The 18,193-nt window shown below is 37.3% G+C and overlaps 1 protein-coding gene across 1 annotated transcript in view; it reads right to left on the bottom strand.

Annotated features, from left to right (window-relative positions):
- LOC148866155 (endoplasmic reticulum oxidoreductin-1-like) overlaps nt 1-14,387 on the bottom strand; it is a 28,045-nt gene extending 13,658 nt beyond the window's left edge. Inside the window, exons 1-4 of the mRNA XM_088980107.1 lie at nt 13,742-14,387; nt 12,384-12,515; nt 2,569-2,827; nt 1,883-1,993 (exon numbers count right to left, since the gene is read on the bottom strand). Coding sequence (XP_088836233.1) covers nt 1,883-1,993; nt 2,569-2,827; nt 12,384-12,515; nt 13,742-13,897 — 658 coding nt within the window. The 5' untranslated portion in view covers nt 13,898-14,387. The remainder of the gene's footprint in view (nt 1-1,882; nt 1,994-2,568; nt 2,828-12,383; nt 12,516-13,741) is intronic.
- Nucleotides 14,388-18,193: the final 3,806 nt, after the last annotated feature.

The following is an 18,193-nucleotide window of genomic DNA, read 5'->3' as shown; positions in this document are numbered from 1 at the left end:
TATGTGGATGACATTGTCATAACTGGTAGTGACAGGTTGAAGACCTTTCTGCATGATCGCTTCCAAACAAAAGACTTAGGTAAGCTGAAATATTTTTTGGAAAGAAAGTGTATCCTTGATTTGCTTAAAGAGATAGGATTGTTAGGTGCCAAACTAGCTGAAACACCTACGGAACCAAGTGTAAAGTTGAATACTAATGCAGGTGAAAAGTTTGAAGATCCGAGGAGGTACAGGAGGTTGGTGGATGAGTTGAAATACATGACTATTACTCAGCCAGATATATCATTTGCAGTAAGTATGGTGAATCAGTTTATGCAACATCCTCGGGTTCCATATTTGGATGCAGCTCTAAGGATTGTTGGATACTTGAAGGAAGCTTTAGACCGTGGACTGTTATACAAGAGTAGAGGAACTTTTGATATAGAGGGGTACACAGATGCTGATTGGGCCGGATTTGCATCTGACAGGAAATCCACTATAGGGTACTGTACCTTCCTTGGTGGCAATCTGGTGACTTGGAAGAGAAAGAAACAAATTGTAGTAGCAAGAAGCAGTGTTGAAGCTGAATATAAGACCATGGATCATATTACATTTGAACTAGTGTGGCTGAAAAACCTTTTGCAAGAGATGGGGTTCTCAGTTTGCTAACACTACAAACCTACAACAAGGTGAATATTGGATTAGTTGGAGAGGTCTACCAGTGGAGCTCTCTCTTGTAAATGACCAACTTAGTTGAAGAGACAGAAGGCAAAGTGAGAGTGAGTATTCTACTCTTCTAACTGCTGGTTGGAGATTTCCAAGGCCACCAAAAATTCAAATTTTTATTTGGTTACTGGAAAATGAAAGACTACCCACAAATGCTACCTGAGGAACAAGAACATTTTCTTGGATGACCAATGCTACTACTATGGTAAGGAGGAAATCATCCGGTACTTGTTAGTGACCAGTGGAGCTTCTACACAAATCTGGATATTGTTCCCTCAGCTCTACAGATAGTTTTATATATAATGCCAACCCTCTAAAGTTATCAAGGATCGTTATTGAGGTTAACAAAATGAAAGTCCTTCTGGGAGTTATGGATGACTCCCCTTAATTTTTTGGGAAGTTCTGATGGAGCAAAAAAATAGAAATTCCCAAAATGACTTTGCTTGTCCTATGTGGTGGTCCATCAAACTTCTTATGTCATGGTCCCAAATAAAGGAGACTTAGAATAGTGGCACTAATTCTGCAAGCATCTTATACAAGAAAAACTAAAATAATGCTATGACAGGCTCTAATATGTTAATATCCAACCATATTTTGGTGGATTTGTGAGACATTCAGAAAATATGCCTTTTCTTTGAGACCATGAAGGGATATTTATTGTTTTAACACAATTTAAGAAGCCTGGTCTGCTCTACATGACATCCATCTTGATAGGTTGTGTGGCTACTGGAAAACCTGTCAAATTGGAGGCAATTGGTGTTGGGGGAAATCACCCTAGTATCACTCAACATATCATCAGTAATATTCAATAACTAAATCAGCAACATCTTGACATAGTCAAAATTTTGCATTCCTTCATCAATCTAGTTGACTTGAGATACAATTATCAGGGCCTCCAGTTCTTGCAAAATCAAGCTGTTCAATCACTGTGAACAATTGCAGTAGATCTTAATGGACAGAATAACCCCTTCCTTGGGAAGGGTGTTTTGTTTACCGAGTTCTTGTACCCTCTCCAAATAAAAAAGAAAAGAAAAAAAAGTAAAATATAGAAACAAAAGAAACAAACAAACAAAACAGCTACTGCACCAGTATACAACAATTTTTTGGGAAAGGATTAGAAACTTATTTAACAATGATCAAAGTCTCCACTAATATCAAATACAAGGAATATACTCACATTTTGGACAATTCTCCATGTAAATTGCATCCCATATCCTCCTAGCTGATGATCCACTGTAGCCAGTGTAACGTTCAGGGTTTAGCTGGAGATTTACGTATGTCATCTCATCTGTAAGAGAGAGAGAGAGAGAGAGAGAGAGAAGACATCAGTTGGCCTTCAATTTTGTCCATCAAAAAGAATTACAACATTCCTGTTACTCTTGTATTGAAAGGAACTAGAAAATGGCCCTGCTAGCAATCAATTGAAGAGAGTTGTAAATCTTGCATTTGCCACATCAAATTTTCCATGCATTGCAAAGGCAGTCAAAATAGAACATTGCTTGGGCAATGGTAAAATATAGGGCCAACAAGTATGAGAATGTGAATTTAAGTCTAAGAGCAATCATTTCGTACAAAAATACTGGAGATTAGGTTTGAACCCAGTCCACCTCCAAGACTCTGGATGGCCTGGACCAGGATTAGATAATGGGCTTTTGTCTCAAGGGCAGTCGTAAACATTGAATCTCACAAGCTTAAGTAAAACCTTATCGAGAAAGTGGTTTAAGCATCATAAAGTTCACATAACTGCATCATGTAGATATTAGTTAGTAGTTACAGCCAACAACATTCAGGTTGCATAAATAATGATAATGATATGCAACAATAATATTACCAATATCTGCATCAGAAGTAATGAGGATTTACCATTATCAGTCTCATCATCTTTTGTCCATGGATTGTCTATATCTACCCAACCTCTGAAAGCTTTGGTATCTAGTGTTCGGTCAACAATAGCCTGTGGCTTTCCCTCTTGACATATTAAATCATCAGATGAAAGTGAATGACGAGATGGCTTTTTAAATGGTTCAGGAAACTCATTTGCAGGGCATTCACAGACACTGCAATCCCGTAAACGGCACATGCCATCATCGGGCCAGAAAGGACAGTCACACCACAATTTAACCTATCACAGAAAAAAAAAATCAAGAAGTTTCAGTTGAAAATCATTCAAATTTCAAACATTTCTTATGCATATAATCACCTTAAAAAATTAGAAGGATAAAATAAGAAAAAAAAAAGAATATTACATTGTTTAGATTCAGATTTGGATAGATACTTGTATCTTACTTTGTGCAATTCCTTGTCTAGGGTTGAATATAGTTATGCCATGTTTGTTTCATGATGGTCCAACTCTAAACTCAAAAGACTACATGAAGCAAACTAAAGCAGCTTTTATCTTACAACATAATATCCAATACATTTTAATTTTGGTAAACCACACTGCACTTTATACAGGGGATATTGTTGTGTATTTATTACTATATATGCCACAGGGTCATTACTGCCTTTTTACCTGTTTTTTATTATGTGTACTGTCACCCTACTATATATACTAATAGAGGCACCGCCAGCTTGATTTTTTGGCCCTCACTCTCTTCTCTTCTTTTCTCCTCTCTTCTCTCTTCTCTCCCCTCTCTCCTTTGCTCTCTTGGATCAAAACACATCTACAGGTTACGAATCTAATCTGAGATGACCATAGGGCTCTCCATTCACTTTTTCCTCTTGGTCATGTGCCAAGAAAACCCAGAAACTTAGAAATCTGATGATGTGAAAGAGATTAGGAATCTCCTGTGGATCCCATCTGTCTCCTCAGTTTTACGCAATGGAGTGACATCAAAGTTCTTCCAAGCATATAGGGGGCTGAGACAGGGGGATCCCATCTCTCCTCTGTTTGTGCTGATTATGGAGGTTCTGAATCTGCTGCTAAACAAAGGGGTTCAGCAGGGCCAGGTTGAAGGTTTTAAGGTAGGGACAGAGGGTCCTTGCATCTCTCACTTACAATATTTTGATGATACATTCATTTTCCTAGATGCATATGTGGAAGCGGAACAGGTGTTGAATTTAAGAGCAATTTTGGCCAATTTTGAGTTGTCAGGGTTGAAAGTGAATTTAGGAAAAAGTCTTATAATTGAAGTAGGGGAAATTAGCCAAAAAGAAATGACTCAGCTTGCAGTAACCTTGGAATGTCAGATTGGGGACATACCTTTTTCCATATTTGGGCCTCCCAGTTGGGGCTAAATCAGCCTCAAATAGCAATTGTAGACCTCTTATAGAAAGAGTGGAGATGAGGTTGGCAGGGTGAAAGGCAAAATATCTCTCTAGGTGGTAGGATTATACTTATTAAGAGTGTATTGTCGAGCTTACCCACCTATTACCTATCCTTGTTGAAACTACCAACTGATGTGGCCAACAAGATAGAGAAACTGCAAAAGGATTTTCTTTCGGAAGGGGCAAGGGGGATGAAGAAGTTTCACCTAGTAAAATGGGTGAAAGTATGCAGGCCAAAAAAGTTGGGGGTTGGGGTTTAGGAGAATAAAAGTTTTTAACAAAGCCTCCTAGGAAAATGGCTTTGGAGGTTTGGGTTGGAGAAGGAAAAGGAGTCTTTGTCGAGAAGGGTGGTACCATGGTAGTAGGGAAGTATGGGGTGGTAAGGTTTGGGTGGGAGCCGAGAGAGGTGTCAAGCTCTTATGTGGTTTGTGTACAGAAAGTCATTATGAAGCTCAATAAGGAGTTCACGGGTTTGGTGAGTTTTAGTGTGTGAGATGGGGCTAGAGTAAGGTTTTGGGAAGATGAATGGTGTGGTTTTGGGAAGTTGTGTGAACTTTGTCCAAGACTAGATATGCCATGGACCTATATTCAGCTTCAACACTAGAACGAGAAACAACACTTTCTTTTTCACTCCTCCAGGAGACAAGGTTACCTCCTACAAAAGCACAACATCCAGAGGTAGACCTTCTATCATCAACACTCCCAGCTCAATCAGCACCTGTGTAAACCTCTATTTTCATATGATCATTATTCTTGAATAATATAGCTCTACCTGGGCACCTCTCCAAATATGCTAATATCCCCTCAACTGCAAATAGGTGAATAGTTCTAGGAGAGTGCATATACTGACTGACAACACTGACTGCATAACTGATGTCCAGTCGTGCGAGACAAAGATAGAGGAATTTTCCAACTAACTATTGGAACATAGCTTTATCTTCAAATGGCTCTCTACCCTCTACACTAATCTTGTGATTTTGTTCAATAAGTGTGTCTGCAAGCTTAACACCCAATTTTCCAGTTTCTTCCAATAGATCTAGAACATACTTTCTTTGAGAAACAAAAATCCCATGTCTAGATCTAACTACCTCAATACCCAAGAAGTATCGTAGCTCTCCCAAATCTTTTACCTCAAGCTCTTGATGAAGGAATTGTTTAAGAGACTCAATCTCACTGTTATCATTCCCTGTCACTACAATATCATCCACATATATAGCTAGCAAGGTCAAGGAAGAGTCCACTCTCTTAATGAACAATGTATGGTTTGATTGGGCCTGTACATAGCCGAATTTTTCAATGGCTTGTCTGAATCTATCAAACCAAGCTCCAAAGGACTGTTTTAGTCCATACAAGGCTTTATTCAATCGGTAAACCTTCTTTTCCGTTTCTGCATCATAAAATCCATGAAGCAACTGCATGTAGACTTCTTCCTGCAAGTCTCCATTGAGGAAGGCATTTTTAACATCCATCCGGAACAACTGCAATGGATAATAAAACTCTAATAGTGGTCATCTTTGCTACTAGAGCAAAAGTCTCCAAGTAGTCTATACCATAAGTTTGAGTAAATCCCTTTGCAACTAATCGGGCCTTATACCTTTCAATGGAATCATCAACATTATATTTTATAGTAAACACCCATCTAAATCCAACCGGTTTCTTCCCTTTAGACTGGTCAACTAGCTCCCAAGTATTATTGCTCAGAAGAGCATCCATTTCAACATTCATTGCATCTTTCCACTCAGGAACTGACATGGCTTCCTACACTGTTTTGGGGATAAGAATCTCAGCAATGGATGTGAGAAATGACCTGTAAGAAGGGGACAGGTGATCATAGGACAAGAACTGGGAAATGCAATGGGTTGTGGATGTGGTGCAATGCCATTTGCCTTTACGGACTGCAATAGGGATGTCAAGGTCATCCAAAGGAGGTAAGGGCTCAACAATTGAAGGTATCTCAGTGGAACTTGGATCTGATAAAGGGACTGTAGTACCTAGATTTGGATCCATAGAAAGAACTGGGACTAGCCTAGACTGCTGATGACCGAAATCAACTTGCATCCACTACCTATGATAGACTCTCAAATCCCAACACCTCTGACAACCCTCCCCATTACATCCCTCATTACTCAAAGGAACAGGTAAAGGAACATCTAACAAGTTAACCCCACACTCCTACTCTCCCCCTGAGGAGAAACCCTAGGATAATAGGATACATCCTCAAAGAAAGTAACATCCATAGAGATAAATCTCTTCCCATAAGTGGGTTCATAGTAGCAATATCCCTTTTAAGTTTGTGCATAACCAAGAAAAACACATTTAGAGGCCTTAAGATCAAATTTGGAACAATGAGGTCCAAGAATCTGAACAAAGCAGGTACAACCAAAGGTTTTAAGGGGAACAGTAAACAATTCTTTATCAGGATATAGAAGGATAAATTGAGGTTTCATGCCAAGAACCTATGAAGGAACTCAGTTGATGAGATACACTGTTGTAAGAATAACATCTCCCTAGAAACGAATAGGCACATTGGAGTTAAACATGATGCTTCTAACCACCTCCAATATGTGTCTATTCTTCCTCTCAGCAACCCCATTCTGCTGTGGTGTATGAAGACAAGTACTCTGGTGGATAATCCCATGATCAAGCAAATAACAGGCTAATGGGTTAGCAAAGTATTCTTTCACATTATCGAATCTGAAGATTTTGATTTTGACCCCAAATTGGGTTAAAATCATCTGATGAAAGATCTGGGTCAAAGCAAGAACCTCATCTCAAGAACGCATAAGGTAAACCCAAGAAAAACGGGTATAGTCATCAACAAACAACAAGAAATATCTATATCCCCACATAACAATGATGTGATTAGGGCCCCAAACATCAGTATGCACAATATCAAAAGGATTACTACTTTTTTTTTCAATAAATGATTACTACTTTTATTACTCAATGTGTTCTATAATGCTTTGCAAGCTCACAACTCTCACATCTCAAACCAGACATCTGAATAGACTCAAATAAATTATGAAACAAGCTCTTCAAAAACCGAAAAGATAAATGACCCCACCATTTATGCCAAAGCATAATCTGACTAACAGACTAAGAAACAAAAGACTTCCTATCTTCACTATCTTCCCAATGAGAACTCTCTCCAAGCAAATAGATCTCATTCGTCTCATAGCCAGTCCCAATCACCTTCATTGTCTCCAAGTCCTGAAAAACACATCGATCAGGGAAAAAAATTACTAAACAATTCTGATGTTTTGTAATGCTACTGACTGAAAAGCAAGTTAATATTAATCTTAGGAACATGCAAAACTGAAGATAAGGAAATGGTATTAGATAACTTGATGTCTCCCTTGACAGAAATGGGAACAAGGGAACCACCAGAAATGGACACTTTATCTCAAACATTAGATAAGTGATAGATAGTGAACAGTGATGGCAAGCCAGTCGTATGGTCAAAGTACCTGAATGAGCAAAAGCTAATGTGGGAGTAGCTAATGGCAGCTGAGATGATTGAGTTGAATTGCCAACTTCCTTTTCCAATTGAGTCAGAGCAGCCCAAATAGCAACTAGGGTGTATAGATGTATGCCTTTTGTGCCCGATGAGGATGCACAATCAGTACTAACAGCCATATTAGCATTACCCATTTTGTTCCTGAGTTTTGCTAGAACTAGATGAGGGTGCAGCTTCCAACAGGTGTCTTTAATATGCTTAGGTTTCTTGAAATGTTCACATACTAGATCCCGTTTGTCTTTCTTCTTTATATCCCTCTCCATATCACCCCCAGACTTAGGTTTAACAGTTGCCAAGGCTGGTGGAAAGAGCTGATGCCACATCATAACCTTTCTCCTAGTCTCTTCACTATTCACTAAGGAGTAGACTTGTGATAGGGTCACACCATCTCTTGTTAGTAGTTGTTATCTCACAATATCATACTTAGGATTCAGATCAGCTAGGAACTCAAAAATCCTATTAATTTCAACCTACTTTCTATGAGTCTATGCATCCTTTTAACTCTCCCACTAAGTGTTTCTAGGTGGCCAATTTCATGCCACAAAGATTTCAAGGTAGAGAAGTAAACCGAGATTGGTTTCCCTCCTTGCTTAAGGTTGTTAACCTCACATTTCAGCTCATAGGCCCTAGCAACATTAAGGGGTTAGGAGTAGGTCTCTTTCATGACATCCCAGATTTTTTTAGTTGTTTTTGCCCACAAATAGTTCCAGATGATATGTGGCTGCACAGAGTTGCACAGCCATGTCATAACCATGGTTTCAAATGTCGCTAATGTCGCCCGACATATGTCGATGTCGAGGCTCACCAACATGAAAATGGATGGTGATATAAAAATTACATTATGTCGGTCAACATTTCCTATATTTCGGAAATGCCAACCAAATCGGTCCAAATAACCAAAAAAAATACAGTTTTTCCTATTATGTCTACAGGATGTCGACTAATGTACATTAAAAATATAATATATTAGTATATTATATTAATACAATACAATATATTAATATAGATTACTCCATTAATAATTTCTATTTAATATTTCAAAAAAAATTATAAAAAGAATTAACAAAATATAAAAAAAAAGAATAAATTAATTACTTTTATAATATAAAACATAAAATATTTTTCAAGTAATAAAATATTAACTAGTTAGTATTTTTTAAAATATTTATTAAAATAAGAAAATGTTTATTAAATTTTATAATAAACCATATTCTACATTTAATATAAAAAATCAGAATAAATTTAATAAATCTTATACTAAATCATAATTTATCATAAATTTAGTATTAAAAATCATAATAAGTTCATTAAGTTTTATAATAAATCAGAATTTATCATAATCTTAATACTACAAAAAGGAGAATCATTTTATTAAATTTATAATAAAACATAATGCATTATAACTTTAATATTTAAAAATCAGAATAAATGTATTTCTATTTACTAGTGTGAAATAAATATATTAGAATTTACAATAAATCAGAATTAAAAATAAGAAAAGAAAATATCAGATAACCTTGTAAAAATATCAAAATGCATAATAAGTCAGTAAATCGTCATTTACTAATTTGTTATTGATCTTAGTTTCTTAGCTTTATATAATGATTAGGAATAAGATAATAGTCTAGAAATATGTATTAATGCTTCTTTTATCATTTTACAGAATATCTTTGCATATTTCCACAATGTCTCTAATTTTTACAATATTTCCCCTCGACATTTCCGACATATGTCCTATATTTTGGTAAGCAACATTTTCATTGACATCGACATTTTAAACCTTGGTTATAACCAAATAGTTCTCCTAAACCCATTTGGTATAAAAGTTTGGACGTCCTTAGTTGGTTCTTTTACATCTCCCAACAAGTGGCTCAGTTTTCCTCTACCCCAATGGCCATTATGGCCGATTGAGCCCATTCTAAGTAATTTGATCCATCAAACTTAATAATTGTAATCAAGAAGGTATTCTCAGACATGTTACCAGAATTGCTAGTCCCAAAAACACCTTCCCCTTGATTCTTGAACTCCATTCTTGATCAAGAATTAATAAAAAAAACCCTTTTTTTAACTACTGTAATAAGAGAAACAACACCCAAACAACTGATAACAGCCGGTCTGGATCTTCCAATGAACAAAAAACACAGTTCTGAATAAAACAAGTTCAAATTCTAATCTAAAACCAACATCAGTTCTGAATAGGGTTTTCTCTCAAAACCCTAAAGAGAACACAGGAAAAAAGCAAAGATTTTCCAGTCGCACCTCTCAAAATAAACCAAGATGATCTTTTCTAAAGTCAATCTCAAGAAAAAGGCTTACTTTATGAAAAAAATCTCTGGTCGCCAACTTCTAGCTAATGCAAAACCCTAATCTTGAGGATCCAAAGCTTCTTATGATTCTTCTTGATCACTATAACTCTCCTAGGCTTCTACAATCTCCTTAGTAGAAGTCGCGCACTACCAATAACCTCCAAGAATCAGCCGTTCCACCTTCTCTGTTGAAAAACTTCCAAACCTAAGAGGTTTTCATGTAGTCAGCCTAATTAGACTACCATAAGAGCTCATAGGTTGTTGGCTCTGATACCAAGTAGTTGATCAAGACCACAATCTGTCTTGAATTTAAAAAGAAACAGATGCAAAATTTGAAGAGAAGAAGAGAGGAGAAGAAGAGAAGAAGCACACAAAGAGAATTTCGGAAAAGAGAGAGGGAAGGTCATAACATCTGCCAACCCACTCTTAAGATTGACTAATAAATGTTGACTAATTGTAAAAGGGCTGAATTGCCCTTATTGCTTACATGGCAAAAAGAATAAAAGAAAACTAATAATAAAACTGAAATAACTACCAACTAACACTATCATAACTAACTGAAATAATACTGCCATACGAACACAGTGGGGACCACATCAGTGGGTTCCACATCAGTGTTCTCTACACTATATATACTAATAAAGGCTCCGCTAGCTTGATTTTTTGGCCCTCACTCTCTTCTCTTCTTTTCTCCTTTCTTCTCCTCTCTCCTCTTACCCTCTCTTCCTCTTTGCTTTCCCTTCTTTATTGTTGATAATAGATATCTAATACTTTGTCTTAGCTAAAACCCAAGTCCAGTAAAATCTTAAGTTATCTAAGTCGTGGCAAACTAATATTCTTGTTCAAGCAACCAACATTAAGATTTCAAATTGGTCCTTTAAATTACATTCCAATGCATTTGGCTACACTTTTTCAATAAAAAGTAGGAATTGACTAATCGAGGTAATCAAGCATTTTTATTTCTAAATTTGAAAACTTAGTGTACCAGAATATAATTTTTGTTGCTCCACACTTTCCGCAAAATCACAAGGTCAAACAAACAGGATATATCCTCCATGATATTGGTTTGCTACACTGCTATCTTACATAATTCTAAAACATGTCAAGGAAAAATGAAGTGTTCACTAAATGCAACTTCCAAGAATCTCTCTTTTTTTAGATCACAAAAATTACTATTCTTTAAAATCAGAAACTTATTCTGAAATAGTGAAATTTCATATTTCATCATGACTAAATGGAAAACGTGATTATGATTTATAACTACATAATTTGTGCAACCTAACTATAGGTGACTTAAATTTCATTAATTAAGATGAATATTAAATATATATAGATGCACAACTCCAGCCCCCATGAGGGGTGACCACACAGCAACCCTGTTTCAATTCCTCTGTACAAAACTAATTGTATGCATCTCTTTTCCTTGTCTGTACAGCATCAGAAGACTCCCCAAAAACAACGATTTCTATTTACCCAATCCCTTTCTCAAGAAATCAGAAAACCAATTGCTGATCTCAGACCCATGAATAAATTGTTCCATAGTGGTCAGGTCCTTTGCTATCTCTTTGCATCCAACCCACTACAACCTTTGAGTCCCCCATTCATGATCAAGGTTGTGATGTTAACACCCTTGTTTAACCTTACCTTACCCCTTGTCAATCTCCTCCCTACTTGTGTCTAGCTTTTGGGAGTGGGTTTCTTCTCTTTCAGGTTGTAGGTGGACCCCTTCTTTGGACATGGAAATTTGTTTCAACCCTCCTCTTTTAAGTTTCCAAGGAAGAGAGGAAGGATTATGTGGAGATGTATATGGACAGCAAGAACTTAAGACAATGTAGGATGAGAGGAATGAAAGGATATTCAAGGAGAAAGTGTGCAGCAAGGAAGCAACCATGGAAAGCAATCCAGTCAAAGTAGTGCAGTGGGTTAAAACAACAAACATTTTTTAAAATTTTCATGAATAACATCTTTAGAGAATATACAAATGTAGTGTGGTCATCGACAAGAAGGGCAGTTTCAGCTGTTTGGAAGACACTAGGTGCTATCCAAATCAAACTAAACTTTGATGGATGGGCAACCCAGGACCATCAGGTATAGGAGTATTTAGGGACCAACGTGGTATATACTAGCCATATAGGAACTGGTAGGCTTTGGGGATTCTATATAGGTTAAGAGTTGGAACTTGGAAGATCACTAAACTACAGGAAAATAATGGAAGAAGTGGAACAAAGCTGGTTGTGGGATGGATGAAACACAACAAGCAAGAGTCTTGGAAAAGTGGAGACATTATAAAGAAGCAAAGATATTTTGGCTAGGGAGATGTGGACCACTTTCACTTGGGTCTATGCTAGGTCAGCAAATGGCTTGGCTGATGTGATGGCCATACAAGGGGCAAACAGGGATCACTTCTTTGGGACCAAACTTAATGTAATATGTAACTAGTCAGGTTAGGTGGCTACCTGCCAGCCTAAATTGGGTTGGCTCTGGCTGTTTTGTACATAATTCATTCCTTTACTCAATTAATAAAATGTTCTTTATTGTTACTGATAAAAACAACTCAGACCGCATATTGGTGATCAAATAATTCAGACCTTGAAATATCGGAAAAAAGGGGTTGCGACAATCTCTTTTAACAGGGGATGTAACACTTCCTTATTAACAGTGTCGACAGTCTCATAGTCACAGCAACAATCCTCCACAATGCCAGTGTACTTCCGTAAATCCTGCACACAAGTTCCATGGGAGGAATAAAACCCATTAGAAGAACAATAGACTGACAAGTCTGAATTGATCAAAGATAAATCCAAATTCACATCCACAAATTATTTCATTAGAAGTACCGTATCAGAGTCAGTATATCAATACCTTCACTTGGACACTACTGTTGTTCTAAGAGAGATGACAAAAAGAATAATGGACTAATAACACAAGTTCCACATTCTCAAACCAGCAGATAATCAATGTTCTGAGGAAAATAAAGATCACATTACTGAATTCAGATAACTAAAATAAATATCACGTGGAAAAACACCAACAGCTCTTGTTCAAGTTTTCCACTAAATGTACAAATTTTGAAAAGAAAACAAGTAAATTCAAGAAAAAGTGTATTCAATGTATTTTTTCATCATCTACTAATCCACAACGACTCTAAAAATGTTCAAAAGAAAATTAAAAAGAAATCACGAGCAATTAAGGAAAGCAAACAAAATGCCAAGTTCAATGAATACAGAGAATCGTCCTCAAGATTTATCAGATTCATGCCAGGGGTAGGTGAACATTTAGATATTTGAAGGATAATACAATGAGGAAAAAGATCCCTTTGTCTGGAGTTTCTTATCCTTTTGATCTGGTACAGAACAAGGAATCCACAATCAATGAACTATGAAGTGATCGGATGACAGATTATATGGGTGCCGAGGTTACACTGGAACGTCAATGACTGGTAGGCTGATTCCTTGATCAGCTTGCTGGAATCTCTCATCAGAATTCACCTTCAAATGGGCACTCAAGATTTTAGAATATGGAGGGCAACCAATTCAGGGTTCCTTGGGGCTTTGAAGAACCCGGCTCAAGCCCACTTCCCCTGGATGAAGACTTGAAAAGTCCAGGTGCCAACCAAGGTTGCTCTTTACAATGTGGACTACCCCAATGGTTAGGATTCTGGCCATCAACAACCTAATTTCTTAAGGATTAGTATTAGATGATCGACGCGGCTTATTTGGGCAAGGTGTAGTATCATCTTTGGCTCCTCTTTGACGGTATAAAAGAAGGGTTCGGTTATGTAAGTTAAGCATGTTTTGTTTTGATTTCATTCTAATCGTTTTCCTGCCTTGAAAGAATCTCTCCCTCAGCATTTCATCAATATAAATTATCACTTATTATAAAAAGAAAGAAAGAAAGAAAGAGAGAAAACAAATCGAAATTGAGAAAAAAGAAATGCAGGCCATACCACACACTTGCAATCCTTATTATTCTGCGCAAAGAGTGGGATCTTCGGAGCGCTTCTTGATGTCGCTGCAGTCGCGAGTAACACAGCAATCAGAGCTCCAACCACCCACCCCCATCTCCCTCTTCGACCATTCTCCCCAATCTCCGAGTTCGACATTACTGATCAAAAGCCCCCACTAACCCCCTCCGTAAAATCCTAAAAATCCTCAGATGTTTCCGGAATGCATCGGAACAGAAAAAAGGGAAGTTGCAATGAATCCTTTATCCATTAAAGAAACCTCTGCAAAAAATAAAAGTCGATAGACTTCCGCGTCAACGGGCGGTCAATGCAAAACTCAACCACCGTGCTGTTAATTCTCTCTCTCTCTCTCGTGAAAAGTCAGCTACCGTCGCCGTCTGGTTTCTCTCCTTCCCAGTTCCTCCGTCAACGGGTCCAGGATTGGTATGAGACGTAAATATATCAAAAAATGAGGAGAAAAAGAAAAGGCGGTTTTAGAAAATCAAGACAAACGCCAACAATGGGATTATGGGACAAAGCCTAGCGTTGCCACGTGGCTAATTGGACGCGGTAACCGGAGAAAAACTGTGTTTGTTTAAACGTTCAATCATACCATCCCGTATCTACTTCAAACAATGGCGTGGGTAACGGGCTACGTAACCAATTAAGAATGGAAACGTCAGTGAACTCTACACCTAACCACGCTATATGTCAATGGGTCAGTGATGTGTTCATTTTTTATTGGTTAAGTGACGTTGTTTTACCATGCTTGGCACCCGATTGGTACGCATACGTCACATATATTGTGGGGACATGCTCTCACGTGCCCATATGGGCTTCCCCGCAACGCAGAAGTCGGTTCTGACATGTTTATGATTGTCAGATCAGATCCGAGTTCGACCGGAACACCTAAACCGTTTTAGACGAACAGTCCGGCCATCTGGTTCGAATCGACTGAATCCAGAAAACGGTTCATGAATGCTCCGATCGTCCGGTCCAAACTGAATCTGACGACATCTATGATTGAATATTTGAATCAGAACTTCGTCACTATATTCCACGTGCGGTGGTGAAAAATAAGATGAGAGAAAAAAAACAATAAATAGTTATAAAATCTAAAATAGGCTCAATAATACTTCTCAAATTTTTTCAAGATAAAACTCATTCCTTTATATTTAAATTTATTGATAAAAATGAAGGCAAATAGCATAGTTGGTTATTAATATTAAATGAGTTGAAAAGAGGTAATTTTAAGATATTCAATGCATTCAATTCTCTCTCATTAAATCTAACTTTTAAGGTATTAATTTGCATTCACCTCCATTTGATCATATATTTAAGGTTTTTTTGTTTTCTCTCATCATTAAATTTTATAATTAAATCCATATATAATAAATTAATAATTTTAATAACATAAAAACTTATACTTTTAATATCTACTCGGGAAAAAAATAGTATTTTCATCTAGGTGGTGGTAATAAATTAAACCATTTGGGTCTAGACCTATTCATGGGTCGGGCTAGGCCGGGCTCGGGCCAGGCTTTTAATCATCATTAATGGAAATACACTGGCCCGAGCCCGAGCCCGAGCCCGGCCCGACCTACAGGCCTATAACTTGGGCTCGAGCTGAGCCCTGATAAAAAGCCTGAAGCCCGAGCCCGAGCTCGAGAATGAAGCCCGAAGCCCGACCTAATAAAAAAAATTACAATTTTTCCTATTCAAATTAGAATTAAAAATTCATATGGTTTTTTTCCTATTTAAATGAACAATGGGCCTACAAGATAGTTTTTTTCCCTTTCTTTTACGTTTTAAAACACAGTTTTACATTCTTAAATCAAAAAATTTATTCAAATGGACACAATCACATAACCCATTTTAAGTCTAATTTTAGGTCGAGCCGGGCTATTTTGACAAAACCCGAGCCCGACTATAATTTATTGTAGGCCGGGCTTTTTGGCCCAAGTTTAAGCCCGCGAGACTATAAACATGTTCAAGCCCGTCCGGGGGCGGGGCCGACCCATCGGGCCACCCAACCCATGAACAGGTCTATTTGGGTCACATGGGTCAATCCGTGTTGCTACAATTAAATAATAAAATTCAAAAATATATAAAATGCAAAAAAAAATATAGAAACTAAAAAAAAATGGGAACATTTTTAGCATCATATATTTGGCATATTAAACAATAATTTGTATGATAAACAATGTTTTAAAAACCGACCAACTTTTGCCTTTGGGTCACAAGTCACCACTTCGACTATCAAGGTCAAACGAATCAAACTATTCTATGTCAATACTATATGTGTGTATAAAAATACATATTTTATCAATAAATAGTATAATTATGTTTAACATATATTACATATAATATATGTATTATATATGTATTATGTTACATTCATTTATGTTTTTAATTCAAATTTTAATTTTTTTTTACTTCTAAAAAATATTAAAACTTCAATTTGGGGCCAAAAAAAGGAGTTTCTTACGAAAATAGCAAGGCAAGGCACCTAAGGCCCTTGAGACGTATAAATCTTGAAAAGTTATTCAAAATTAAGTTAAAAAAAAAAGATAACCCCAATTAGACATCGGAGTGCAAAGTTATGGTTTCCAAAAGTTTGCACATAATTAAGTGTGCAACCATCAGGCAATGGTTGAACTGAAGGGATGAGAGATCCATCGTATGGATAACCAAACCCTACAGATAGGTAGGGCGAAATTTCAAAAATCTCTCTCTCCCATTTGGGAATCACATTCCTTGTTTTAGAAAATCAGCATTTTCAATGATCAATCTTGAACCTAAACCGAACCAGATCTGAAACCAAAAGGTAGGAGAGGGATATACTTGATACGGAGTAGTAGTAACACCCAACAAAGGTGTTCACACCCAAGCCTTTAGGAAAAATTCGATGGAGGGTGAGTGAGCACGACTTCAACCCATATTGATTGCTCCTACAGTGGAGAACGAACTAGCAAATGCGGCAGGAGGAAGAGGGCGCAAGAACAGACAATGGCGTAGTTTTACTGTTGCTGTCTTCACTCTTTCTGTGATATGAGATCTGATTTTTTTGTGTAACTGGAGGTTCGCCCTCCTCCTCCTTTTATAGCCTTAAAGAGATCAACTCCTAATCCCATTATGAATTTCCTAATTCAAATCCTTATTTGAATATGAACTATTTTTAAGAGATAAGGATAAGCCCTTATCTTATCTACATATTATATCAACCCTCCTAATCTAATTAGGAATTTCTTAATCCAAATCATTATTTGGATTTGGACTCTCTAAGTGGATAGGAATAACTCTCTATCCTATCTACTGATCTAAATCCCAGAATCGCCTCTCTTTAATTAATCAAATTAAACTAGTTCGAATTGGGCTTTAGGCCCATTAAGTCTATGTGTTCATTCGGCCTCCAAACTACTGCCCGGTTGGGATTCCTTGTATGTGTGGAACCCAAACATTGATCTACACATCAGCCACATGGGTTGAACCTAGCCTCTGTTACAAGGCCTGGCCGAATTCACTGTAGGGGACAGTGAACCCTTGAGCCTATCACCATGGGCTCTTAATGGGCCCAACACATACACTAAGTGGTCCTTGGGCCAAGCCACCTTATAAAAACACAGGGACTGTGGGCATATGCATGATTAGGCCATCAGGTATTACCCTCAATGGTCATACACTTAACCTCTCAGCCCATAATGATCAAACACTACCCGACAAAAGAGGACCTTTCACTCGGCTACAAGGAACAGTGTTGCACTCTCTACTCACATGGATCCCAAGAATTAAAACATTTTGCAAACATTTTGAAACCATAATATAAATGTATATCTCTATATAAATATATTTTGCAAAACAAATTTCAACAATTGAAATCAACTATTACTAGTTTTGGTTTCCATCAGAGAGAGTGCATCGCCAATCATTACCTTTGTCCGACAAAGGGGATGATCCTGTCACTATGATCACCCACTAAGATGAATTCTTGGACTGTCCTAACATACCCAGGTTTTGACCCCCTCTAAGGATCTCACTGATTGACATATCAAATACAACCCAATCTGACACCTAGTGTGGTATCATAATCGAGTCTAGGGGTCAGGTGTAACATTCCAGTTTTGATCACTAATCACCAAGGTCTAGGGCAATACTGGAATTCTGGTCTAGTTCAAGGTTTCAAATAAACATACACTACATGTACCTTGGGTATTACCCTAGCAGCTGAGACAGGCTACCCCAACCAACTTGGCGGCACATCAGTGTCAGCCTTATTAGGATAGATCTCCCTAGATCGATCCATCGGCTGTGAACATTCTAAACTAGCACGAGTCTCATATGTGTCCAATTTAAGGGTATTACATAGAAACACACCACAATAACATGAATCAAATATGTACTTTATTCATTTACATTAAATGTCATGAGGTACATCACTCTGATTGGAATTAAGGG

Source organism: Nelumbo lutea, chromosome 3, assembly GCF_056320005.1.
Source record: "Nelumbo lutea isolate HS-2025 chromosome 3, American lotus-T2T, whole genome shotgun sequence".
Lineage (NCBI taxonomy): Eukaryota > Viridiplantae > Streptophyta > Magnoliopsida > Proteales > Nelumbonaceae > Nelumbo > Nelumbo lutea.
Note: the sequence above shows the minus strand (reverse complement) of the source record. Positions and strands in the feature narration are given on the sequence as shown.